This window comes from Acomys russatus, chromosome 12, assembly GCF_903995435.1.
Source record: "Acomys russatus chromosome 12, mAcoRus1.1, whole genome shotgun sequence".
Lineage (NCBI taxonomy): Eukaryota > Metazoa > Chordata > Mammalia > Rodentia > Muridae > Acomys > Acomys russatus.
The window spans coordinates 54,758,137-54,784,760 of NC_067148.1; the positions used below are offsets into that span (position 1 = coordinate 54,758,137).

The following is a 26,624-nucleotide window of genomic DNA, read 5'->3' on the forward strand; positions in this document are numbered from 1 at the left end:
CGGGGATATGTGGCCAGTACCTTCCTTTGCATGCCCGTTCCCTGCACTCTGCCAGCTCCAGGAAACTCAGTGAAACTTTTTCCATTTATTGCTGAGGAAGACGAGGGGGAGGAAGGAGCCAGCGAACTGTGACACCAAGACCTTGCTGCCTCCTTATAAGGACTTTATTTCTATTTATCATAGTCTCAGACAGACTCCGAGGCACCATCATTTGTCTCAATTTGGCATCCTCATTTTTTTTTTGTAGTGCTTTTCCTTAAACAAGAAAACATTGAGTGAGCTTTGCACACTGCCAGTTAATGTTTTAACAATAATTTAAAAATGGTGCCATTGTCTCACTGGTACAGGGGGGACCGACGGCAACAGCGCAGTACAAGGAATTTCACAAGTGACAGTGGACCAGACCGACACACACGTGGGTGAGGGCAGGGACAGAGCGGTATATGTACAGGCGCCCGAGGACGTGCGGCCAGGCCGAGCGCGAGATGGGTCATACAGCGATTGTTAAGTCCACTGAGGGGCTCCGTACCTTTCCAGAAACGGTAAACTGCATCCTTCTGGATTACAGACTCTCTTGTCTTCTGGCCTCGTGGCCTTTTCACTACAAAAAGTTCACTGAGTTAGACAGTCTGAAGCATTAAAAAGAGTCCTAAAAAAATCAACACTGGACAAAATAAATTTTAACTTAGAACACGCAGAACTCAATATGGAGCAACCGAAGCAAAACGGAACAGTGCAAATTTAACAGAGACAATCGGGGCTGAGAACAAGCGTTTGGGATCTCTTTAAATGTACATTTTAAAACTCTTAAATCTATTTATACCTTATTTACCTTTGTTTGTTTGTCTGTTTAATATATTGTGTGTAAAAAAAGATGGAGACAAAAATAGTTTTCTGAGCTATGAAAAAATTATTACAGGCACGTTTACTGTTTCATTCCCGAAACATCTCAGTGTACCAGGGTGACCATCCAGCAGCTGTGTGTTTTTAGAACACACATCCTTTGACCTTGAGAAAGCTACATCTCTCCTTGGGGGGCAGAGGTTGGTGGGTAGTGATGGTCAGGGTTATGCCAATTAAAGGGGATTATTCCGGTGACACTCCATGCAAGCTTGCATCATGTCCCTCACAGGTGTGGCTTCTCCTCTGGCGGATCCTCCTCACGGTGTTCTTCCAGCGACACTGGGGGGTCTCCGGGTGACTGAGACTGTGAGGCAGTGGGAGAAGGCGGGGCCCAACGGGATGGAAGGCGGCGGTTTGCTGGTCTCTCTGGCCTGGAGAAGCAGGGCTCTAGGGATGGCGCGAGCGCAGAACAAGGTAGTTCCTTCAGAGCCGAGAAAGGGAGACAGCATTACTCAGACCAGCAAGTGTCATGTGGGCAGTGGCCCCCAACATACTTCAAATGCGCTACAGTCAAATGGGACGGACCGAGAGGCGTCATGCATGGAGAGTAACTTAAAATGACCAGTAAAACAGTCCACATGAATGATTAATGATGTGACGTGACCTATTACACTGGGACAAAAATACAGCAGCACAGTGACATGGTGTGCTGGTAAGGCATCTCCAGAACTGGGCTGGAACACAGAGAAGATGAGGTAGCAACTTTGTCCCAGTCCCATCCTTGAGCCTCTTGAAAGACTCCCTTCATCTACTGAGCTGGTCTGGCAGGATCTCAGTCTACTGAGGTCCACAGAGACCTAGGGCTGCGTGCGGCTGTATTAGCGACGAGATTCAAACGGAACTCCACCACTGTTTATTCCAAGCTGACTGGCAGTAGGCTAAACAAACTCCCACAGTGTAGGGAGGGGAAAAAAACGTTGCAGACAGAAATCCTAATTGAGGTCTAGTTTTCTTTAATGACTCGTCACCTTGGCAGAAGTCTTACAAGCTGGAACTACACTGCACTTGTGCCTTTCAGCCCCTGTAGCGTTCTGAGGGCTGAGCATGTGACACACAACATTGGGCCGCCGTGATGCAAACTGTCTGTAGCTGTTTGCCCGTTTAGAAGGAAAGCTGTGTCACATGCAGTGTGAACCGTGGATGACACACAAAGCTCGAGGTGGTGTGCTACTGCGGTGAAAGGCACGAGGAGGGCATCATGGGATAAGGCCCCACACGGAGTCAAGAGGTGAGCTAGAAGAGCGAGATGTGAACACACAATGAAAGACCCAGAATGAAGAGATGGTAACAGTGGGGATGGAGGAGCAGATGCTGTGTCCAGCGAGCAGGAGCTGGCTCTTGGGAGAAGATGAAACATGACAGATGAAGCTTGGAGCTGGGCAGTGAGGATGGCATGGCCTGAGGGCAGCAAGGGACCCACTGGCTTCTGCAAGAGCCATGGAGGAGTGAGGCCGTCTTTCCCTTATCCCTGAGGGGCCAGGAGAAAAGCAACGTTAACACTGCGAGCATCCCATCGGATGTCTCTTTTTGATAGGTATCTTACCTGACCTAGGAGGAACCTCCCCGGACCATCTATGCCTATGATTATCATGAGAGCCAAGATGCGCCTTCGGCTACCATGAAAGTGCAAACGAAGTCGAGGTGCTGCTGTATCTGCGTCTCATTACCTCACCTCATGGTGCCAGAAGGAGGGCGGGCGTGGCCTGCAAAGTCCATGTCCCTGTTCCCACTACTGTAAGAATGAGCACGGGCATGCATGCTGCATGTTGGGGTGCCTGCGGCTACAGGTCTATCCGGCTCCTCTTCACACGGAGGCTCACAGGAACAAGCTTTCCTCAGGAGCCATCAAGCCCTCCTCACTAGCATCGGTTTGTGTACGAGAAAACACACAGCCACAGTATCAAGGAAATTAACGTTTCCCTCAGTAAGCGCACACAAAGCAACGCTGTCCTCAGCCAGAAGCCAGAGAGGGGGCTGTGTGGAAATGACTATTCCTCCCACTCCAGGGGGACCCATCTTTTATCTGATGGTAGCTATGTCTCCCCCTAAGACAGGTGGATTAAGAAGACAACTACAACTCTGACTCAGCCCAAAGGGTTCAGGCTCTGATGGCCATGCCCAGAGTTCTCAAGAGACTGGCAACAGGGACATCTCTGTTATTAACTTAGCTAATCCTTATTAAGAACTTACTTTTTCACCAATAGACTCACTTGGAAGGACAAGAGACATTTGGGTTCATTCTTCCTGGTGTGATTGGTGGGGGGTGGGGCGTGGGGAGAGAAGGCTCAGCACATTGTGTATGCTGTACACCAGCACACAGCAACACATACATGCAACTGAACCACCAATGAGCTGTGGTGGGGTGAGTCTAAAGCCAACAGAGGCTGGGCCTAAAGACTCTCACAGGCAAGACCTGAGACGTGCCTGAGATGGTCCCTTCTGGCTAATGTTTCTCTTCTTCTTGAACTGCAAACTGTATGAGGAGGAACTTTAGCAGAATCTACACACCCCAGAGGCACGCAAGGCTAGGTATCTGAGCTCAGCGTCTGTCCCTGAGGGTGAGAGTGGATCTCCACAGATGATGATGAATGCCAGGTGCCAGCCGTGAACACAGCAGCTACACACACAACTCTTGGGACAGGTGGAAGGGTGGAAGAAGGCACTTACAGTGTGAGGCAGGCAGGGCTAGAGTCCCCATGGGGCAGTTAGTAAGACAGTTTGGTTCTGGACAGACAGACAGAGAAAGAAGAGAAAAACAAGTTGGTTGGAAAGTTTGTTTCTGACAGAACAGTACAAGCACAGTCCCTGCTCCGAGATGGCCTCTGGGAGGGAACAGTGGCCCCTGTATTCAATCAGAGGCATGCCTGGTGGGAGGAGGCCATGGCTCTCAGCTCACAGAACCATCTTCTGTCATGTGTCACCAGATTGAAGAAGGAAGCAGAACCAAGGAGGGGTAGCGGCCTCCCAGCTCTCTGACAACACTTCATGGCGACGGCACGGCTGCTTATGTAGTTGGCTTTGTTCTGATCATCACGATCTAGCGCTGCCCGTGCTCAACCGCCCCCTCCAGGGGACAGCTAGCTCAGCAAGGGAAGGATGCCACCTGACGTCAGATCATCCTCCTCTCAGCACAGCCTTAGTGCCAAGCTTCAAGAGAGGCCAGAGTCACTTGAGGGGTGAGAGGGAAGCAAGGTGGAAACATTTCCCGTCCCTCACGCGTTGAGATCGAAGTACCAAGGCCACATAGGGAGCTTGGCATGGGCTAGGAAGATACCAGCGACTCTGTGCATCTGGGCGTGAAGCCAGACCCATCACAAATTCACCAAGAAATGAGACTTGGTTCCCAATGGGCCTATTATGTGGGGGTCAATCCAAACAGGAATGACCCTCCTGGCATCCAGAACAGGCAGTTTTGTGTGAAAGGGGCAGAGCCACACACTGAAATGCCGCCCATGAGTCCCCCTGTGAGTTCTTGGGTCCTGAAGTGGCTTGTGCTCCTGTTGTGGCACATTGTGACACTCAGCTTGTTTGGTGCCAACAAGGGAGGGGGTGAGGGGGAACCTACACACATGCTTCCCAGATGACAAGGGCAGCGCTGCAGTGACCTGAAGTGACAGGCTAGGTTTCACACTGCAGGGCTTTGACTCAACCATTAAACCATGTCCGTTGTGCTATCTGGTTGCTCTAAGCATTCACTGTCAAGAATACAAGTTTTTAGTCCCTCAAATTGACTTCTCTAGTCTCTAATACAAGTAGAACCTGGTTTGAACTGTATGTTGAGGGCTGGACTCAGAGGGCTGGACCACTGGGAACCTAATGATTTCTCCCCTGTGAGCAGTTTGAGGCAAGTGGCAAAGGAAATACATCCTCCTCCTCCTCGTGTCACCCAGGAAGCCAGGGTTGCTGACATGCAAGGAAGCGGTGAGTGGCCTGGAAGCACCTGCTGTCTCCTGCCCCCGCCCTCGCTGTCCACGGGCTGGGCTTGGACTGGGCTCGCATACATGTGCACATCCAGGCTCCCAGGACTTGCAGTCACGTGATGACTTCCTGGACAGACCTGCTCCATCAGCTCTGTACTGACAGTGAGGTATAAATCCCCACTGCTCTCACCACGCTCATCGGGTCGCTTCATTTTGCCATGGATATACGACTTTCCCTCTATTGAGACAGGCTCTCATTGTGTAGCCTTGGATGGCCTAGAACTCAAAGAGATGTACTTGCCTCTGCCTCCCGAGTGCTAGGATTAAAGGTGTGCCTGTGGGGTTCCTGATTTGCTTGTGGTTCTTGTTTCCAGTGCAAGGATGCACGTAGGCAAACATATCAGAAGGGAATTCAGTGCTGACAGATTTGTGTCACCACTCGCCACGTTCTGTTAGGGCACAGTTTAGACCTTATCTATTACCCGATACCAACGCAGAAGGGTGGTTTATCAGATGACAAGCCGCTGATCTATACTGAGGCAGACCGAGAACCCAAAAGCTATGTTTCCAATAAACGAATTTGTGCCCATGTGCTCCAAAAGCACTGTAACATGCACCTCATGCAGCTGCACATAAGGAGCTGCAGCATGTAGCAGTCTTGACAGACAGATGTGCACGAGCGCGCGTGCAAACACACGCACGCACGCACGCACACAGTTTCCACCCACTCAGTTTTCACACTTGCACCAAGCCCCACACCAAATCCTGGATCAAGAAAAAACAGCCATCCAGACCAGGGGACATGAACCAGACCCAGACCCAGACGCATCCTCATGATTTTGAGGGCAGATAAAGTAAACTTTCTTACAAGTCGCTTGGGGTTTGTCTTTCAGTTGGTTCCATTGTACTCTACAAGGACTCCTGGAATCAGCACCCAGGACCCACCCTAGGACCCACCCCAGGCTTCCTATGCTAGACAGCCTAAAGCAGAGCTAGCGAAGCCGGGAACAGCTACCCAGCTTACCTCCATGGATCCTGGCTCAGCCGGCACTGCTTCTCCGGTGTGGCTGTCGCTGGTGAAACCTGAGGAGCTGTGGGCGGCTTGCTTCCTCTCCTCCTTTAAGGCATGCTCCAACAACTTTTTGTTGAGGATCCGGGCCACATTCTCAGTGAGTGTGTAGCCAGGGGGTGCAGATAAGTCCTGCCTCACTGGTGTGCTCTCTCCCCCGTCCTCCCTGCACATCTCTGAGCCCACTCCCAGGGGACTGGGCGACCTTCCTCGGGAACAAGCGCCTGTTTCCTGGCCTGGACCCAGCTCTTGTCGAGGCTCTGCCGAGCGAGACCGGCTCCCAGCCCTCAACCCCACGGGACTGTGGTCGATGATGCTGAAGAGGCTGGAGAGGCCATCGTTGATGGTGGTGTGCACAGGGCTCTCCCGTGTGGTGGTGGAGCGGGCCCAGGCCGACTCGCTGAACCCTTTCTGGGTTGTGCCTGGTGAGGTCCTGCTATTTGGCTGGTCAGCTTTTGAGAGGGGCTTTCTCTGAAGTTTTGGGGAACCGTACTTTGGGGAACAGCAGGTGCGCTCAAACTTGGCTTGCACCTTCTCGATGGCAGGGGCCACCTGTCTGCTCCTAAGGCTTCGGGAAGGAGAAGACACAGGTGTAGTGCCACCTCCAGCTTTTGGTGTGAGACACTTGTGGGGGCTGCTGGTGGCACCGCTGGCACGGAGGGTCTCAGTCTGCAGGCCCACGCTGATTGTCTGAATGGTCTGTGTCCCTGATGTCCTGGACCCATTGGTCTGGCAGGCCATATCCCTGACTTGTGGCTCAGCGGGACCAGAGCAGATGGCATTCCTGACAGAGAAGGCCACCTCCTTCATGTCATCACTCATGTTCTTAGACATATCTAAACTGTTCAGGGGGGCAAATCCCAGGGAGGGGCAAACAGGTCTGTCGAGGGGTCGGAGAGACCCCTCTACATAGTCTCGGAGGTGTCTGGGTGGGGTGCAAGGCCACCTGTTAAGTATGGGTTCTGGATGACCTCCCTTGGCATCTGCCAGGTTCCCTCTTGCTCTGCTCATAGGAAAGTGGCCCTCGGGGTCCACCCGGCTCCTGCCCTCGCCACCTGACACTAGACTGTCAACCCGGCGAATGGCAGGTGGGCTGTGTAGTACATGCACCCCAGACTGCTCAGTAAGGACGTGGCTCCGCAGTGGCTGCTTCTGGCAGTGCTCTGGGCTGGTCATGGTGTCTGTGGTCATGGTGACACTTGTGGTCAGGTACCAGGAGGAGTCAGGGAAAGGCTCCGTGGTGGCTTCATGCCCTACCCGCCCCACCTCGGTCCTGTCGGCCCCAGCCCTGGGAGATGTGTAGTCCCAGTTTTTGCTGTTGAACTCCTCGATGTACTTCAGGTCATCAGGAGACAGGGGTGGCGTGACATCCTCCTTGCTGCTGGTAGATGGTGGCCCCTTCTCAGGCAGGAATGGGGAGACGTCCATCAGACGCTGGAATTCAGACATACAGGACACAGACACAGCCCTGGGGAAAGATGGAGAACAGGTGTCAGCTCCTGGGCTAAACATGGAGGAAGCTGCCTCTACTTGACTCTTAACACTCGGAGCAGCACTTGATATACTTTGAGCGGCTGATATATTCACTGCTTTGTTGTCCACTGTAGGAGCGAGAAGCTCCCTTAGATACATGAAAACAGGAAAGGGGGAGACAGGCAAGACAAAGCAATAACTGGACATGGGCAGCCAATGCGCATGAGTGTGGGTGTGGATTCCTCAGAGGTAGCATTTTAACTTCTCGCGTTTCAATCTGACATAAGTTTCTTGAATGCTTCCCATCTGCTCATCCGTCACCACAGAGTTGGTGGGGCGGAATACTGGACAAGTCAGGAGGTGCCGCGTTTTCATGCAGCTTGTCTACCCACCGAGGCAAACAGATGTTCAGAGGCTGGCGGGGACTGGACGTACCCACCAACTCAGGTGACAGCACCTCTGTAGCCTGGAAGTCCAGCTGCACCTCAAGTGGGAGGCGAGGTGGCTACCAACTTAGCATCCCACTAGTAGTTTCCTCACTGTGACGGACAGACCATAGCACAGGCTCTAGCTCAGCACTAGCCATCCCAGAGGAGATCCCAGACCTAGTGCACAGACCACTCCTCTACAGAACCTGTTAACAGCAGTTGGAGCTCTGCCGGGAGTAAGTCTGTACTGTACGCTGTGGTGGCTTCGCATAACCACCAGTGGAGGCCACGGTGGGGCTTTGTGCCTCTGAGGTTAGCTGGATAAAGGAGCACAGAGATGAGAAAGAATGGGGGGAGCGCGGGCTTAGAAACGGCCATGTTGATGAAACAGCAGGACTTGGGATGCGCGGAGAACATCCAAGTGCTTCCTGATGCACGAGGTACCACAGGACCCACTGTATAGTTAGAGGTAGGGCAGGGCCCATCACACAGTCAGAACTCAGACAGCACATGGCCAGGAGAGCGCTCAGCACATTTGTGCTTTTCTATTGGACTTTTTGATACTACTTAAAAGTTATAACTGTCATGCTGACTATTTTTGAAATCATTAGACACGAATAAGATTTTTAAAAACACAGTTATAGGGGCGGGCATAAGAAAAAAAAAAAACAGTTATAGTGCAAAAAAGAAGCAGAAAGGTGGGAGACCTGGCCTATCAGAAGCAAATGGCTGAATGATGCTAAGAAGGGGGCAAAGCAGTTGGAGTGACAAGTGAACTGTGCGGGGTTCTCAGTCTCAGACTCCAGGTGCCTTCCTGTGTGCTCACACATGTAAACAGCACAAAGAAAGTAAACAGAAGCTTCGAGAAACTCTGAGGCTCCCCTGTTTATGGATGAGGCAACTGAGGCTCAAAGGACTTAAGCCTCAGACCCTTGGGGACAGATCAGGAAGAGGCACGTGTAAACTCCTTCCAGAGCCCAGGGTCACAAGTGCACTTTGCATCGCCTGGGGGAAGACCTGAGAAGGGCAGATCCATGCCCAGGAGATATCAGTCGGCTGTGTGGACAACAGATGGCACAGGCTGCAAAGGAGATGGTCACTTACAGCATCCAGCTTCCTGGGGAAATAAAGGCGGGGGGGAGCTGAAAGTGTCAAACTGCTGGAGAGATAGCATGTGATGGAAACAAGATGCATCCATTTACAGAGGGAAGAACAGGCAAAGCCAGAGGGCAGGCTGGCAAGCAGGAGGCTCGTGTGTGGCTAACGTGAGGGTAGCGGCTCCAGTGTCTTTCCTGTGGGGATTAAAGCAGGAAAGGGCTAAGGCGACAAGCCCCCTATTGGCGTGTAATTAAGGCCTCATAGATGGAGAACTTTTCTGAATGTCACGAGAACAAAGTTTCCCACGGTCCATTTTATAACTGGGCTTTCCAAGCACTTCTTTGGACATAGCACGCAGAGTTCTTATCATAAACATATAAGCAGTGTTGCGTGGCCTTTTTGTTGCTAAAACTGAAACCCAGTATATCTACGAAATGAATAATTTAAAAGCAACTACCTATGGCTAAGGCGAAAGATTTCAAATTTAGCAATCAGTTTCACTTACCTTTGAAGATTTCCCTTGGGACTTTCTTCTTCCTGAAAAACAAAAACAAACAAACAAACAAAAACAGGTATTTGTGGGAATCAGTCAGTTTTGGCTTCCTAGGGATCCTGTCTGCACTGAAGTGCCTTGTTCTGCTCTGGTCCCTTAAGATGTGGTTTGAAATGCTCCCTGAGGCCAAGTGCTAAGCCACTGCCCTGAGCCCTTGGAAGTCTAACAGTAAAAGCATCATCTGTAGCATCGTGGGAGGGGAGGAACCCAGGGAGGGAGGGGCTTGCCTGAGCGAGAAAAGTGGACCACAAAGCTTGCTGGGTAAATGGTTCTCCTGCATTCCCGCGGAGACTACCCCTGAATGGGATTCAAAGCTGGCACATGCAGCTGGCAACCCTGAGTAGGTCTAAGTCTGAGCACGTTGGGGCAGGAGTAGAGGCCAACAGAGTGAGTAGAGAGTCCTCCGATCCAAATCTGGCCATGGAGGTTGGGGGTGGCAGCCTTGGGCCCAGGACTCCTGCTTGCTTTTAAACATTCTTAGGATCCAAAGCAGAATAACAGAGTAACAGCGACTCCCCTTAAGAGCAGAGAGAAAGAGCTATGCTGGCAAGCAATAGCGTGAACGAAGAGGTTGTGTGTCTATTGAGAAAAGACTTGAGTATTGACCTGGTCTGGAAGAAACAGTCACTTGGCAGTAATGAAACAGTCAGCCTGAAGGGCATCCTTCCTCGCAGGCAGCGTGACTGATTCTGCCACCAGATTTTGTGCCCTCGCTCCTATGAAGCTGGACCACAGAGACTGCCTCAGATCTGTGGGCAGGGCGGACCTTCTGCCAAGACATTCTCCTGACCTGAGACACAGCTGAGAGGAGGGCATTTGACGTCACTGCTGTGACTGGTGTACACGGCAGAGCATCCCTTAGTCCAAAAATTGGTAATACTTCAACCTTCAAAAACTTCACACAGGAAATATACATATTGAATAAAATTTACTCTCAGGCCACGTGCGCAAGTTATATATGAAACTGAAATGGTTTCTGTGTTTAAATGGAGTCTTACCTCCAAGATACCTAACTATGTATAAACACCCCAAACTCTGTAGGCCCTGGGAAGCTGAAGCTCTATGGTCTCAGCATTTTGAGTCAGGGACATCCGAGTCATACAGCGTCCCCATATTTCAACACTATCTGAGGCAAGCCCTTATGAGAATGAAATATTTGAAAGAACAGCATCCAGTTCAGCCACTGTTAGCTGGTTCACACAGAATGATTCCTGCATTAGTGTTGTGCCCGCCCCCAGTTTTATTCAGACAGGGTCTCAGCACCCCACACTAGTTTTTAAAATGAAGTTTTAAAAAACATCACCGGGGGGTGGGGAGTGGGGAAGAGTGATATTTTGCCACAGTGGTGGCTCTCTTAATTCACTCATTTGGCAATCTGATGGATGTGTTTCCTTTTTGCCCAGAATAACATATTTATAGTGGTTGCCAATTAGTGATATCTACTAAACATTAAGAAAATTCTTAGTACAGAATTATTTCCAGGCCATTAGCTATCTAGAATCAGAAAGCTGTATTCGAGTTTCAAGGAAAGCTGAAAATAGACATGCATTTCCTCTCTTGTACTTTGTTTAACTACCCGTGTTCTTCAGAGCTTTCATGGGACCCAGGACCCTAGTCCAGCATTTTAGCAGTAGGATCAGGTCCACCAAACAAAACCGTCACATAACCATTGGCAAGAGGTCATTTGGGTCAGTGCAAGGTTGTCTGGGGAGCTTGCCGGGAGGGGACTCTACCAGACACTGGCTGCATCTAATGATGGCTCCCCCCCTGCCACTAGGAACTTCAGGGGACAAACTCAGGCTGACCTCGGCAAGGCAGTTCCTGAGAGGTGGCGGATCCTCCTCTGGTTCGTCATCCAGCGACAGTGTGTCTAAGTACAGGTTCTCGCTGGCTGAGCACCTGTCGGACTCCTTCAGTTTGGAGAGCGGCCGGTCTTCAAAGGGGATGGAGTCGGCGTCTGCACAGGGCCACATGGACACAGGTCGGGGTGCACGGAGGCCTCCTTGGTGTGCAAAAGGGCGGGCCTCGTCTTCTTTCTGACTGCAGAGGAAACTGCCGCTTCTCCGGGGGCTGTTCTGTTTCTGTAACTGAGAGTGAGCAATGGAATGGTCAGCCTCCCTCCGCAGTGTGACAACGTTCCATAGCACCGTGGTGTCTTCTGTTGAGGCGCCTGTGTCTATATGAAAAGACTTGGCTGGAAGCAAACGTTCTCACGGCTCTGACCTCATTCAAACTGTCCCACAATATCAGAAATGCTTTCTAAAGAAAAGCACATTTTACCAGGACTACAGACTCTACATTTACCATACAAGGCTTCCTAATGTGAATAGTTCTGTTTTGAGGGGTCTTTTTTGTTGTTTTCTTCATTTTTGTTTTAGTCATATAATTTGTTTATCAATTATTGTGCTCATAAAAAGTTAAACTTAGTTAAAGTTTTGTTTTCAAGACAGGGCTTATCTGTGTAGCCTTGGCTGTTCTGGACTTGACTGTAGACCAGGCTGGCCTCGAACTCACAAAGATACACCAGCCTCTGTCTCCCTTAGTACTCCATTACAGGCGTGTACCAGATCTGGCTGACTTGTATGTATCCTGAGTGATTGACCATATCTCCTGAGTGATTGACCTGGATTATAGCCACATGGTGCTAATGACTTTAACTGTTTGAGGAAGGTTAAAATTTAGCTATAAAGACAACTAAAGATCTGGCACACTAGTTGGCCTGGCTTGGTAAACTGACGCATTAACAGGCAAACACAGATCACTTAGGGTGAGAAGATAGGAGATGAGGAGCTGGGGGTAAAGCCTGTGAGAGAGCATGTGCCTGGCAGTGCAAGGCCCTAGTCAAGTTCCCAGCACTTCAGACGGCAAGGCTGGAGCTGCGAGTGTGTGCAGGCGTAATCTCCCAGCTGTTGCTCAGTTCAATGGAGCTGTGTGAAAGGCGAGCTGGCACTGGGGCCTGGCATGTACAGCTCACTGCGCAGGTAAGCACCTTTCTTCCAGGGGAGGATCTTGCGGGGGGCGGGGGGTAGTTTATCAGAGAGCTATGATCGATGGCAGAGGACCAATGGGACATCCCAGGGGTGTGGCTCATGAACTTTCTTCCTCACTCTCGCTTTCTCTCTAAACACGATAGAAAGTGCAATTGAGGCCTGGAGCTATTTCCACCCAGGACTTTCCAATGAGATCTTTACTGGGTGATAAGTGCACTCTTTCCTATTGACTATTCTCTTGAATAAGTAAATTATCTGACAATCAAAGCGGCATTTGGGTTTCACTGGAAGGAGTAGCCAACTAAAGATTCGCAGTCTTCAAGTGCTGAGATGGTGGAAGAAATTTTCCAAAAATCCCTCAAGCCAGACAGATGGTTTTCAAAAGGAACTTTACAAGCTGTGTTTCCACAAGCCGGCTTGAGCCTACATCTGCGAGCTAGCAGAGTGTGGCTCATGAGCTGTCAGGAGGACGAAGAATGGGAGAAAAGGACCCTCTACTCATTTTTCCTAATTTTGAAGGTGACAGAAAGGTCTGAACATTATTGTTAGCCTAAGAAACATGGGGTGCCTGCAGCAAAATCTTCGACACCAATCTCCAGCAGGCTCACTGTTAAATTAGGAATGAACAGATCACTGCAGGTTTGAGCTTGGCCCCCTCTGCTCTCTCCTCCCCCGCCCTGACGACACATTTCTTCACAGTTTCCTTAATGATGCTAAATGCTTTACTTTATAAAAATTAAAAAAAAAAAAAAAAAAAAAAAAAATATATATATATATATATATATATATATATATATATATAAAAGCTTTTTTATTATATTCCTCTAACGCATGTCAGCGTGGTTGAATTTCAACACATGATCATCTCCCAAGTTATTTTGGGCAAAGAATTAAAATGCAAGAATCACACTGGAAGCTGCAAATGTGCACCGAGGGTGTGTGTGAAGGGACAACTAAAGAGGAGGGCTACGAACAAACGCGTTCTCACGCAGTGAAGTGGGGTTTCAAAAATAAACCTGGGCAGCCAGCAGCAGTTTGCACTGCAACTGCTAAGTGTTAGGTTTCCTTAAAAAAAAAAAAAAAAAAAAAAAAAAAAGCTGGAGCAGCTAGAGCTGGCAGTCCTGCTGCAGAGATGCCGATGTGCTGCTGTAATGGTGTCCATAGCAGATAGGGTTCCCCAGGGCCGCACCCCTACTGTACTTACCATTTTGCGGCAGCACAGACACTTGATGCAAAGAGAAAACTTAGAGTGTTTGTATTTCAGACAATCGAGCACAACAAAATCTCAAAGAGTGTCACCTTACAACTGAGGGAAAAGAAAAATGTTGCCCTGCGAACACTTTTTAGAGGCTGGGCCGGCTGTTCAGGTTCTGAAGGCAGCTAGCTGGCCTACGAAAGCTGACTGGAAGGAGTCTACGTGGTGCACAACTGGGCCTTTTTAGTTCTCAAAGTTCACATTTCGAGACACTGGGCTTGTGAAGTGAGAGGTGATCGATCCTATGGAGAAACCCACAAAAGCTAACTACCCCCAAATCAAACGTGGGTTGGGATGAGAGTTCTCGCGCTGCGTGACCTGAGCCACATTCCCACAGGCATTCATCATGCAAACTGCCTCACGTGGCACGGAAATTATGCAGGACTGTAAGGACACTGGACAGGTACGAAGCAAATGTTTTGGAAGTGGAAAATGGATTTGGTGCTACTTCTTTGACTGTCCGGATCAAGTTATCACAGCCAAGGTTACACGGCTTCCAGGGGAGTCAAATATCAAGTGGACGCTGTGAGGAATATACAGTTCCACTTCTTGCTCATCCATGGAATGTGCAGCTGGACATTAAACCAGCGAGCAACTGGGTGAGTGATGACACCCGTGCGCGTTCCCACTTGTGCACATATCCCCATGGGCACCTGAGCCAACCTCTTTCGGATAATGCTTGCAGCTACTGCCTTAGTTTTTCACGTGCGACAGTGAGGTTATAAAACCCTTTTAAGATGCTCAGTACTTAAGTGGAAACTAGACCTATTTCTGAGAGCCATGTTTGCATGTATGCAGAGTCCTTTCAGCATGGATCGATTTGATGAGCAGGGAAATCCTGCATAGATGCTAGGGTCAACAGCACAGAGGTGAGGGCCAGGTGGACGCCTGAAATGCGACACCGAGGACGTGGAATTCAAAGTGCAGGTCTTGGTTCTTGTTATTATTCCCCAAAATAGTCTCAAAGTGAGGTGACAGCTCAGCCCTGGGTCACTGCGGAAACTGAGTCCCATCAGATGGGTCTGACCAAGATTTTCCTTGCTAGATTATTCCTCATTCTCCAAAGAAAAACAAAAGTGTCAGATACCTGCCTAACTTACAGCAAGTATGACTTTCAAACTAAAGAAGTCCAGGGCGGGGTCAAGAGGCAACACTGACTAGGCAAAGGGGATCCCCTAAAGGCCCATGACAGAGAACACGATGTCCTCCCTGGGGTGTGGCAGGGACACTCAAGGTGAGCAATCCAAAGCAGTGGCCAAGAATAGATGTCCGTAGTACCAGGCTGCCATGGGTTATCTGTTGTTTCCTGGGAGATGCGTCACTGCCTCTTGGAGGGAGGAGAAAGCTTCATGCAACCCAGGTCCCAGGAAGCACAAAGTTAGAAGATTCACTAAACATCTTCCCTGAGGTTATAGAAATAGGAACAGTTGTGGAAGAAGGAGACACCGGTTGGCTGAGCTGACTGAGATTTATGCTGCAGAGATGTAGCCCTCACAAAGCATCGTGCTGCAGAGGGCTTTCCATAAGGTGTCCCTGTAAGTAACCCCTCATCCATGGTCCTGTAAGTACCCCCAGTGAGCTCAATGATTCACTAAACTGGATTTGGGCAGAATCGTTCTCTGGTCTGTAGTCAAAACTCCATCTGGGGCAGAGACATCTGCTCAAGTCTCCTAAGAAAAAGTCAAATTGGGTGTGATAAATCAGTGATCATTTTATAAGAAGACACGCTACTGCTAGCTCTGGATTTCTGCCTCAAGGCAGACCCACTCAACGGAGCACACAGATGCCAGGCACAATCTGGCAGATTCTTCCCAGTGCTGCAATCCCAAACCAAACAGGAAATGATGACTCTCCTCTCGGTAGTATGTGGAGAATTTTGAAATGGAGCCATATCAAATATTAGCAATGTGACTCATTGGTGATCAAACCCAGAAGAGCCTCTGCTCCTTCTGTCTGTAGTGTGCTGCCTTCCTTTCTACTGATCCTAAGTCAAAGGCTCTCGGTCTTTTCCCAGTCACTTAGCCCCTCCCTATGCAAACTTAAAACTTGAATTCACCACTGCGGTTCAACCTTAGCACGGACACCGCGCCATACACACAGGTAGAGGAGCAGACCTCCCAACAGGCTCTCTACGAATGCAGGAAGTGTGGGTATTTGTAATGCTGCAGTGATGCCCTTTATCCCAGTTACTGTTACGAACTAACTGATACTTCCTGAGGTTTTGTGCATTTGTGAGAGCGATGGGTTGGATGGGTTGAAAGAAGCATGGTATCTGTGGATTGAAAATCTAGCCAGGGAGGAATTAAAAAACCTCTTCTCAGTGTGATATGAACAACTGGATTTGCACATCACGGGGCCTGCTGCAGCCATGTAAACCAGGCCAATATGGAGAATGGTTATCCAGGCGGCAGGAAAACAACTCCCTCCATACTCCCCACACCCATCTGAGTTTGTTTATCGGAGGATGATGAGCTACCAGATACCTCCCTTGATTCTGGTCCTATCTAATCACAGCTCAGCAACTGCTCAAAACAGACACCATCACCAGGAAACAACGGCTTCTAACTCAATTTGCTAATTATGTCGCTAAGGGTAACAATTCCACTCCGGCTGCAGCCATCACTGTGACCACATCTTCCTAAGTGTTAGTTTATTCTGGGGCACAACTCAATGAAGACAAGCCAAAATAACCTCCTCTTTCAAGTTTCATCTTCAAATACCTTTAGAGGGTCACTTCCCAGACCCTGCATGTCACCTGCAAACTGTACAATGAAAGACGTGTGTGATGTTAGGGTGTGATGACCAACCTTAACTGTCAACTTCATCGGATTGAGAAGTACCTGACCTGGGTGTGTCTGCGATAGCCTTTCAATTAATGACATCCCGGGGCTCTGACCTAATAAACAAGTTAGTTCCTAGGTGAATTCTCAGCTGATGGCATTACTGGGAGGTGGTAGAAGAGGTGGGGTCTAGCTGGATGAGGTAGGTCCCTGGGTTGTGTCCTTGCAGCTACAGCTTTCCCAGCCCTTCTGTATCGCTCCGTGTTTCCTGTCCACCATGAGATGAAGCATCTTCTCCACCAGCCACCATGAACTTTCCAAACACACAACACTAAGCAACCATGGACTGACCCAAAGCTAACCACACCCTTTAAATTGTTCTCATGGGTCTTCCAGTCTCAGCTACACAAAAGTAACACATAAGTAGCACAGGAAGCCTAGCAACTCTCGATGCCCTCACAGACTGCAGGTGACAACGGCAATCTCCCGGGTGCTCCTGGATCCTGGGGCTGTGCGCTATCTGTACACGGCACTACGGTGGCTGCGGCTCGCCTACCTGCTCCACCCGCCACAGGAGCTCCTCCTTCTGTCGCCCCCACTCCTGCCGCTCGCTGTCCAGACGCTCGAGCAGCTCCACCTTCTCCCGGTTCCAGCTCTTCTCGCGGTGACGGATCTGCCAGCGCAGGTCCATGACCAGGCCGTGGCTGTCAGCCAGGAGCTTCTGGTGTGCCTCTCTCTCCTTCTTCAGGGCCCCTTTGCCCTCAGCAGAGGAGTCAAGCTCTCCCAAGCTCTTCTCAGTCTTCTCCTCCAGCTGCCAAGAAGAAAAGACATAGGAGCACCCTTCCTGGGAGTCGAGCATTGGAGGGAGAGAGAAAGCTCAGTGTGTGTACACATGATCCTGGGGTGGGAAGGACGCTGTGGGGAAACAACACAAATTTCTTTTCTTTCTTTCCTTTTTTTGTTTGTTTGTTTGTTTGTTTTGAGACAGGGTTTCTCTGTAGCCCTAGCTGTCCTGAAACCCACACTGTAGAGCAGGCTAGTCTTGAACTCACAAAGATCCACCTGACTCCAGAGTGCTGGGATTAAAGGTGTGCGCCACCACTACCCTGCTACAATTTTCATTTTTAAAGGCAGAAATATGAAAAAATTTAAAAGATTTATTTACTATGTACACAGTGCTTTGCCTGCATAAACACCTGCATGCCAGAAGAGGGCATTAGATCACATTATAGATGGTTGTAAGCTACCATGTGGTTGTTGGGAATTGAACTCAGGACCTCTGGAGGAGTAGACAGCGCTCTGACCTACTGAGCCATCTCTCCAGCCCCCAGAAATAAGAATATTGAAATGAAAAATCTCCTTCTTAGCCCCATCTCCCAGTCTAAGTTTCTCTGTCTTCCATCTCTACATCTACAGCCCCTGGCCCAATATTCTTGGTCCCTATCTGAGATAATAATAGAACCCAGTATTCTTTAATAAGTGCTTGTCAAATATCTGGCGGTAAAATATAGAAAGCAAACAAAATATACTTTACCTCTGATACAGTAAAACTGGTAGAAACAGAGTGAAAAGATGCATGCCCAGAGGCAACAGCACTAGGACATCCATGTAGGCCTTCCTTCCCCTGGGTACCCATGAAGCATCCTGGTCCCTAGAACCATTGGTCACTGCACATGACGCTTAAGGATCACACAAGAAACACCAGAAGCTTTGCAAGTCAAATAATGACGGGTACCTCTAAATGTGCTGACTGGTTCCTGTCAACTCGGCACAAGCCTAAACAGATCTGGGAAGAGGAAGTCTTCTCTTTTCTTTCTTTCTTTCTTTCTTTCTTTTTCTTTCTTTTGGTTTTTCAAGACTCTCTGTGTAGCCTTGGCTGTCCTGGACTCACTTTGTAGACCAGGCTGGCCTTGAACTCACAGCGATCCACCTGCCTCTGCCTACCGAGTGCTGGGATTAAAAGCGTACGCCAGCCACCATACCCGGCTCAAGAGGAAGTCTTAATTAGGAAAATGCCTCCATAAGACTGGCCTGTAGGCAAGTCTGCGTGGAATTGTCTTGATTGTTGATTAATGGGGGAGGGCCCAACCTGTAGGTGGGTGGTGCTGTCCCTGGGCTGGTGCTCCTGCATGCTTTACGAAAGCAGACTGAGGGAGCCAGGAAGCAGCATCTTCCATGGCTGCTGCTTCAGCTCCAGCCTCCAGATTCGTGCCTTGAGTTTCCGCCATGACTCCCCTCAGTGACATGGCAGTGATGTGAAGTGTAGGCTGGAATGAACTTCTTCCTCCCCAAGTAGCTTTTTTGGTCGTGGTGGTTTATCAGAGAAGTAGAAGCCTAACTAAGACAGTAAAATTCTACATTTCTTTGTGTGTGTGTGTGTGTGTGTGTGTGTGTGAGTGTGTGATTTATTTTTTTATTTATTTTTTATTAATTTATTCTTGTTACATCTCAATGGTTATCCCATCCCTTGTATCCTCCCATTCTTCCCTCCCTCCCATTTTCCCATTATTCCCCTCCCCTATGACTGTTCCTGAGGGGGATTACCTCCCCCTGTATATTCTCATAGGGTATCAAGTCTCTTCTTGGTAACTTGCTGTCCTTCCTCTGAGTGCCACCAGGTCTCCCCCTCCAGGGGACATGGTCAAATGTGAGGCACCATAGTACGTGAGAAAGTCATATCACACTCTCCACTCAACTGTGGAGAATATTCTGAAGGAAAATTCTACATTTCAATACCGAAGGAGAAACCCTTTCTAACGCAGAAATAAAAACACACAGTAAAACCAGAAACAACCCTTGCCAGCAGACCTGCCCTCTCATACAGACAGACAGACAGACAGACAGACAGACAGACGAGGGTCTTCAAATAGAAGGGATATGGACCAGTCCTTTGAACTATGTGAAAATGCACAATGGAAGTAGCAGATATGAATAAAAAGCTCATTCCCTCCCTTACACATCCCTTACACATCCCTTACTGTCTACAGCAGGACCATTCCCTCCCTGTAACTATCCCTTACACATCCCTTACTGTCTACAGCAGGACCATTTTCTATGCAGAGAGCCAGCTGTGTGCCAGGGCAGCTCGGATTTACTCGGCAGAATAAAGAAGCAGCCGCGGCCCTCAACATGGCGGGCAAGTGCTTTTATTTTGAAATTGATTCCAGTTTGTTACCAAACTGGGATCCCCCTGCCTCAGCTTTCCTCTAGGTATGCGCACACAAAGTCCAGATAAATGAAAACTGTCTCATCTGTTGCTGGATACTCCGTGTTTAGAGCTAGACTAAGTTTGGGAGAAAACAAAACAAAACAAAACGAAAATGAAAACAAAATAGAGATTTGAGCTCCACTGAGGATATCTTGGGTTTTTGTTTTCCTTCTAAGCAGAAGAGGCTCAAACGGGGCTCACAACAACTCAAACAGCGTGAGCTGCTGATCTCACTGATCTGGGCTCCGTATGTTGGAGAAACGCTCTAAACGGTTGGGGCTGAAGAGGAATGCTCTGTGGAAGCACCTGGCCTCTAAACTTCAGGTCCCAGCTTTTTCCTGACATGGAGACCCTCTTCTCCCCTGAGGCTTTATTTGGAGCAAGCACACCGGTGGATCTTAGGCTCCCCTCAAGCCGAGGTGCAAAGTCTGACCGTGGCTCGCATCCTTCTATCTACACAGATCCCTAGCACCTGAGATACATTCTAGCTCCTGGAAGAGCATCCTTGCACATGTCTCCCGGTGGCTCAGGACTGCATCAGCTCATATACTTGGCCTGGAAGCCTCTGTTCCTTTCTCCACACAGACTATGAGCCTCAAACCTGAGTCTGGAGCAGGTGAAACTGTGGACTCTGATGGCAGCGGGGGCTGCACAGGATTAGTGGCTGTACAGGTGAACTTAGAGGTACTTAAGTTCATGTGACAAAACAGGTGAACTTGAGGAGTACCTGGGGCCAGTGGTAACAGGCAAACTTCAGGGGTATTAGGAATACCTGGAGGTCATGTGGCCTAACAGTGAACTTGGGGAGTCCTAGGTGAGCTGTTTTCTTTGAATTGGCAGGGCCTTTTCATCTTTCATCACAATTGAACTTATCTATTTACAAGATAGCTCCTTTTTATGGAATTTTTCCCTTCATGCCTGAGCCAATTCATATAAAATTTTAATTACTTTTTATACTTTGCCTTACAACTAAAAAGACTAGAAAACAAACGAGCAACAACGCACAGACCCCTGTTCCTGCCTATGACCTGAGAGCACCCTGGAGCAGCTGACGCTGTGTGGGAGACACCCAGAGAAGCTCGCTCAGCAAAGACTGCTTCCTACAGGCTGAGCCACACCCTATGGGCTGTGCTGTAAGTCCTCTCTGCAGGTGGGGCTCACAGGCTCTTCCCATCCTAACACGAACTCAGATTTGATGCAAGCTATCCTTCCTGGGCCTCAGCTCCCTTGGTATAAAAAGGAAATTGTACTTGACAAGGTTTCTAAGCCATGGGTGGACGCTATTTCCAATATCCTGAAAATTCTACAGGGCAGCAACATGTCATCTTTTTCAGAGGTCACACAACCACAGTCTGAAGACGGGGTGGCGATGCACATTCGTCTCAGCACTTGGAAGACAGAGAGGCAGGTGACTGACTCTCTGTGAGGCTAGCCTGGTCTACTAGGCAAGTTCCAGTCCAGCCAGGGCTACACAATGAGACCCTGTCTCAGAAAGGGGGGTGGGGTAAGGGGGTCTGCTCTGGCTCTTTGTGGTCCAGAATAGTCAGCTCTTCCTGGTGGTGGTGACAACTTCATGGTGCCAGACCTTCAGTGGGCCTTCTCCACAGCCTTGCTTAGCATGGAAGGGGCAAAGGACACAACAAAAACGCTACAGGAGAAGGCATATTTCAATTTCACCCCTGGGAAGGAGACTACTGTGAACAGGGCGTGGTGAGGCACTTCACAGTCAGCCTCGGGGCCCGCTCTCCCTGCCGCTGCACCAGGGTTGCTGAGAAGGACCCACATGTGCCTCTTTCCCACCCATCCCGGCAAGGGTAGAGGGGAACAGACACAGTGTTCAGGAGGGAGGTGGCCTGGGGGGGGGGGGCGGGTACCTGTTCCAGGCGGCCCTTGAGCACAGCCCACTCCACATCCCAGGCAGCCTTGTCGCTGGCATACTGCTGCTGCAGACGCAGCCGGGCATGCTCGTCTTCCCGCAGCTCGGAACGGAAGTCCTCCAGCAGGGCTTTGAGGGCTCTGAACAGCTGCTGATTTCCCACCACCTGTGGGAGCAGAGCCAGGTTAGACTACCTTGTCTCCGCAGGGTCCCTGAGGAAGGCACAGGTGATGTGACCTACGATCGCTGAATAATGGCAGGATGGTCCTGCCCTGGTCAGAGACCACCTGAGGCCAAGGCCCTGAGCAGCTGTGTTCAGAGGCTGGACCGTGTGGTGGTGCTGTAGGCACCTGCAGCACAGGTGCTCTGAACCCCAAAGGCTAGAATCTGAAGCCAGGCTGTCGCGATGCTCTGTGAGACTTCACAACCAGGGCTCTGAGTTGGGCTGCTATGACACACCATCACTCCATTGCCAGCTATTGAACTAGAAGTAGTCGCTGAGGGCCTAGTGGCTCTCAGGGACACAGGGCGGCTGCTCTTTTGACTCATGCTAAGAGGCTGCAAGTAAGACAAGCAAGGCGGGGCGGGAGGGGAGCTTCTGGGAGTTCCCGATTGAAGCTGGAGGTGAAATTTGCAGTTTACTCACACAAGATTTACTGATCCAAGACTGAACTATTACCTTGTTACTACCAGGCTTTCCAGACCCTGCCCAGCCTTTGAAGCACACTTTAAAACTCTGATTTGCTTTAGTGTGTGTTGGTGTGGGCATTATATCACAAAGTCTGGCACATTGCACCATAAGCCCAGCACTGGGGAGGCTAAGACAGGAGGATTGCAAGTTCCAGGCCAGCCTGGGCTACACAGTGAGAGTCTGTGAAGAGGAGAAAGGAAAATGAATGAGGGGAAAGCCTCTCTGAATTGATACCCTAAGTTAATTATAGTTCTTTGGTAATATGAGCAGCCATGAACCCAGTTAGGCAAAAGGCACTGAGTTTATAAATTATTGATTGGATGTTCTCAGGGTGTTCTTGGTTGTGTTTACTCAGGAAAGCATGGGGAACTAAGCACTAAATCCTGCCTCGTACCTCAGGACATTGGAGCCCGAGGCTCATACAGAAGCTCTGTGTGGTGGTTTGAATAGGGACAGCCCCCATAGACTCATGTGTTTGAATGCTTGTCCACAGCGAGTGGCACTATTAGGAGGTGTGGCCTTGTTGAAGGAAGTGTGTCACTGTGGGGGCGGGCTTTTAAGTCTTATATGGTCAAGCTATGCCTAGTGTGGCACACAGTCTCTCCCTGAGGCCTTAGGAGCAAGACATAGAACTCTCACCACCTCCAGCACCATGTCTGCCCGCACACCTCCGTGGTTCCCACCATGATGATAATGGACTAAACCCTTGAAACTATAAGCCAGCCCCAATGAAATGTTTTCCTTTATTAAGAGTTGCCTTGGCCGTGGTGTCACTTCACAGCAATAAAACCCTAAGCAGAGCCTGGGGTGCTGCTGTGACAGGTTTTTGTTTGCAGTAATGTGGACTTTGGGATTTTCCATTAGGAAAGCCATGGAATGCTTTCAATGGGCCTTAATGGGCATCTATTGGGAGCCCGGGAGACAGTGGTGCTCAGGGTGATTTGAGCTGTGGGGCTCAAGAGGCCTCAGAGGGGAAGAAGTTTGGTTATGTGACCGCTTTTTGCCCTGAGTCTGCCTGAGGCTAAAGTGAGGAGATTTAGATTAATTGCACGGGCAGAGGAGATCTCAAAACAGCCTGGCATAGACTCTGCCCTGTGTCTCACTCTTGTGAAGAACACTTTGATGAAACTAATGAGCAAGCTTAGCCTGGGAAAATACAAAATATATGGTTCAAGGATTAAAGGGGCAGGGAAGGAGAATGGAGTTAAACCCTGTGTCCAAGGAGATAACCATATTAAAAGGAATTAAGGGACTGATGACCTCGGGGCAAGATCCTACCAGTTAAGCTTCCATCTTGTGAAAAGGAATTAAAGAGAACTTTAGGTACAGGCGTGTTGGCACACGCCTTTCATCCCAGCACTTGGGAGGCACAGGCAGGCAGATCTCTGAGTTCAAGGTCAGCCTGGTCTACAGAGTAAGATTCAGGACAGTCATGGCTACCCAGAGAAATGCTATCTCAAATCAAATGTGTGTGTAAAATAACCATAATAATTTTGATCTAATCTTGGGGGTAGTCAGCCATACTGTTTACGTGGAAGAGAAAGCAGTGAACCATGTAAAAACTTTCTTGCACGGACTCAAGTTTCCCATGAACCCCACGTCAGATAAAGGCTCTGCCTGTGATGGCTCAGCCTCTGTACCACGACTACTAACAGCATTAGAATCTGAGCTTTACAGCCTTTTTGCAGATTGAAATTTTACTTTCCCTGGAAGCAAAGCTGGTGCTTTTTAGCATTAGCAGATACTGAATCCAATAAAATTAAGCCTTGATGTTTCTGTGCACATTTGGGTCCAAGTCATCAACATTAACAGCCTATGATCCCAGGGCAGTACTCGTTACACAGAATGAGCTCCGAAACTGCTCCGGGGTGAAGGCTGCCAATGAGAACAAGCAAGCTCAGAGAGACAAGGTGACAGCCACTTATTATACTCACCTAGGAGCCCCGTGTGGGGTGGCAGGAAGCCAAGGCAGCCTCCGCCATGAACACACAACATCCATGTCAACATAGTTCTCCTCAATGGTTGTGATGCACACACACAAATCCAGTAATGATAGTCTCTACTACTCACAATTTTTAATTTATGTGTATGTGTGTTTAGCCCACATACTTGTCAATGAATCACATGCATAGTTAACAGGTGGTTGTGAGCCACCATGTGGATACTGGGACTCGAACCTGAGTCCTCTAGAAGAGCAGGTAGTGCTCTTAACCACCAAGCCATCTCTCCAGCCACTGTTACCATTTCTTATGGGCTAGGATATGTGCTAACTTACTCATCCATATGACCTTATATTTCCTATCAATCTTAATGCCACTTTTTAAAAGTATTTATTTGTTTATTATTATGTATACAGTACTCTATCTGCATTCACACGTACAGACCAGAAGAGGGCATCAGTTCACATTATAGATAGTTGTGAGCCACCATGTGGTTGCTGGGAATTGAACTCAGGACCTTTGGAAGAGCAGTCAATGCTCTTAACCTCTGAGCCATCTCTCCACCCCACTTGATGCTTTTTAGAGGAAAAACTAAAGCTTGGAGCAAACAGCTATGCCAAGCCCCACTCTCTAGACAATAACTTAGGGTCCCCATCCAACAAGGACAGACAACCCAAGCCAGAAACACAACTTCACATTACACTGTGCCCAGTTTCATTTGTGGAAAGCCATCCTACCCTTGAGACAATGTCATCCTCTTTCTCGGGTCTTTCCAGATGCCTCTTGCTGGGTTAGGGTTTCAGGGTAAAAAGATCATTCAAAGCAAGGTAAGAGGCAAAAGCGAGGGTCTGTGGGTTCAAGGCTATTCCGGGATACTTAGTGAAGACTCTGGTTCATACAGTTTCTTGATCCACAAAGACACAGGGCTGTTTGAACGTTTCATGCCAGAGCCCAACACATTCCAGTCCAGGTGAGTTGTAACCCAAACAAAACTAAATAAAACAAAAACACGCACGACTTTCCAATCTCTTCAGACTGGATGGCTGATACCAATGGCTTTACCATTCCCTGTTCCTTTAAGGCCAGTCCTTCACAACTCATCCCTCTTGGGTGGGGCGCTTTCAAATCCAAAACTGAAGTCTGTGCTCATGGGTCACGCTTTAGGGCAAGTTCGAGGTTGGCCTTCAGGCACCCAGACTGCCTTGCAAGCCTGTGGTACCATGCACAGCAGGAGTGTGGCTAAGGTGATATACCAAGATACTTGTGACGCAATGGCAGCTCTCAGACTCAGAGGCTTCTGGGACCATGCATCACGTGGCACTGTAACTGTGTGAAGAGGGAAACCTTCATCAGCCCTGCTGGGCTTAATCAAAAGGTGAACGGAATACGCTGACCAGCCACTGTGGGGTGAACTCACAAAACGACAGTCACAAAACAGAGGTGGTGGCCTCTGTCTCCTATTTATTTCCGCTATTCCGATAGGCAGTGAGTTCCGCGATGTGGAGGGAGCTGTCCTGATTGCCTGACCCACGCATGGCTGGTTTCTAGTTGACAAGGAGGAGAAGGGAACTTATGTGGCGTTAAATAAAAGCAAACAAATCAGTTCCAGGCACTCCTTGTCTGTTGGCAGGAAACCCAAACAAGACCTTAAAATGATAGATCCAAATATCAGCGACATTTTCCTAAATAAGCCTTTTGTCACTCCTGCCTTCATTGTTACACTGAGATTAAACTCAGCATTCTTTTCTGGAACCATTATCTTCCTGATGGTAAAAAGAGGGTGAGACACAGAAGCCTTGAAAGCATAAGCCTTAGTGGGAGCTTCTAGGAATGATAGTCTCATTGCCTTCTGGCTGGGAATGTCCTAGGGGCCCATGGCCAGGAGGGCTCTCTGCCTACAGTCTAAGAGTCCCCTCAAGAATAGACTGGCAGGGGGCGATTAAGAAGAACATGCTTAGCAGATAACTAATAAATCAGTATGTATAACCTGAGTTGGGAAGTCAAGGCAAGTCAGGCGACACAGAACCATGGTTCCCCTTGTGGAAGGGCACGTTAGAAACTACTGAGTGTGGTGCATTCTGGGAGGGAGGCTGTGGGTGTTGAGAGAGTCCTTTTACAAAGTAAGTACCTTAGGTACCTGTGAATCTTTACCTGTGTGTACAGTTTCCAGAGACAATAGCAGCAAAGACCAACATGTGTGATCATGTGCTCTGGTCTGGCTCCTATCGAAGCTGCAGGGTCTAAAGAATAAACCAGGCATAGTATACAAAGGCAAAACATAAATACTATCTAAGCTCAAGAGGGGAGCTTTTTCTTTTTATGTATTTATTATTTTTTGGAGGCAAGGTTTCTCTGTGTAGCCTTGGCTGTCCTAGACTCGCTTTGTAGACCAGTCTGGCCTCAAACTCACAGCAATCTGCCTGCCTCTGCCTTCCTGAGT

The 26,624-nt window shown here is 49.1% G+C and overlaps 1 protein-coding gene across 2 annotated transcripts in view; it reads right to left on the reverse strand.

Moving 5' to 3' along the window:
- Nucleotides 1-391: 391 nt before the first annotated feature.
- Mtcl1 (microtubule crosslinking factor 1) overlaps nucleotides 392-26,624 on the reverse strand; it is a 110,319-nt gene continuing 84,086 nt past the window's right edge. Inside the window, exons 10-16 of one of the 2 annotated variants that reach the window (XM_051154459.1) lie at nucleotides 21,552-21,719; nucleotides 17,026-17,280; nucleotides 11,250-11,531; nucleotides 9,397-9,428; nucleotides 5,848-7,360; nucleotides 3,571-3,627; nucleotides 1,183-1,324 (exon numbers count right to left, since the gene is read on the reverse strand). In XM_051154459.1, the coding sequence (XP_051010416.1) occupies nucleotides 3,589-3,627; nucleotides 5,848-7,360; nucleotides 9,397-9,428; nucleotides 11,250-11,531; nucleotides 17,026-17,280; nucleotides 21,552-21,719 (2,289 nt within the window). In that variant the 3' untranslated portion in view covers nucleotides 1,183-1,324; nucleotides 3,571-3,588. Of the gene's footprint in view, nucleotides 1,325-3,570; nucleotides 3,628-5,847; nucleotides 7,361-9,396; nucleotides 9,429-11,249; nucleotides 11,532-17,025; nucleotides 17,281-21,551; nucleotides 21,720-26,624 lie in introns of both variants that reach the window. The other variant, XM_051154458.1, reaches the window with a different exon arrangement.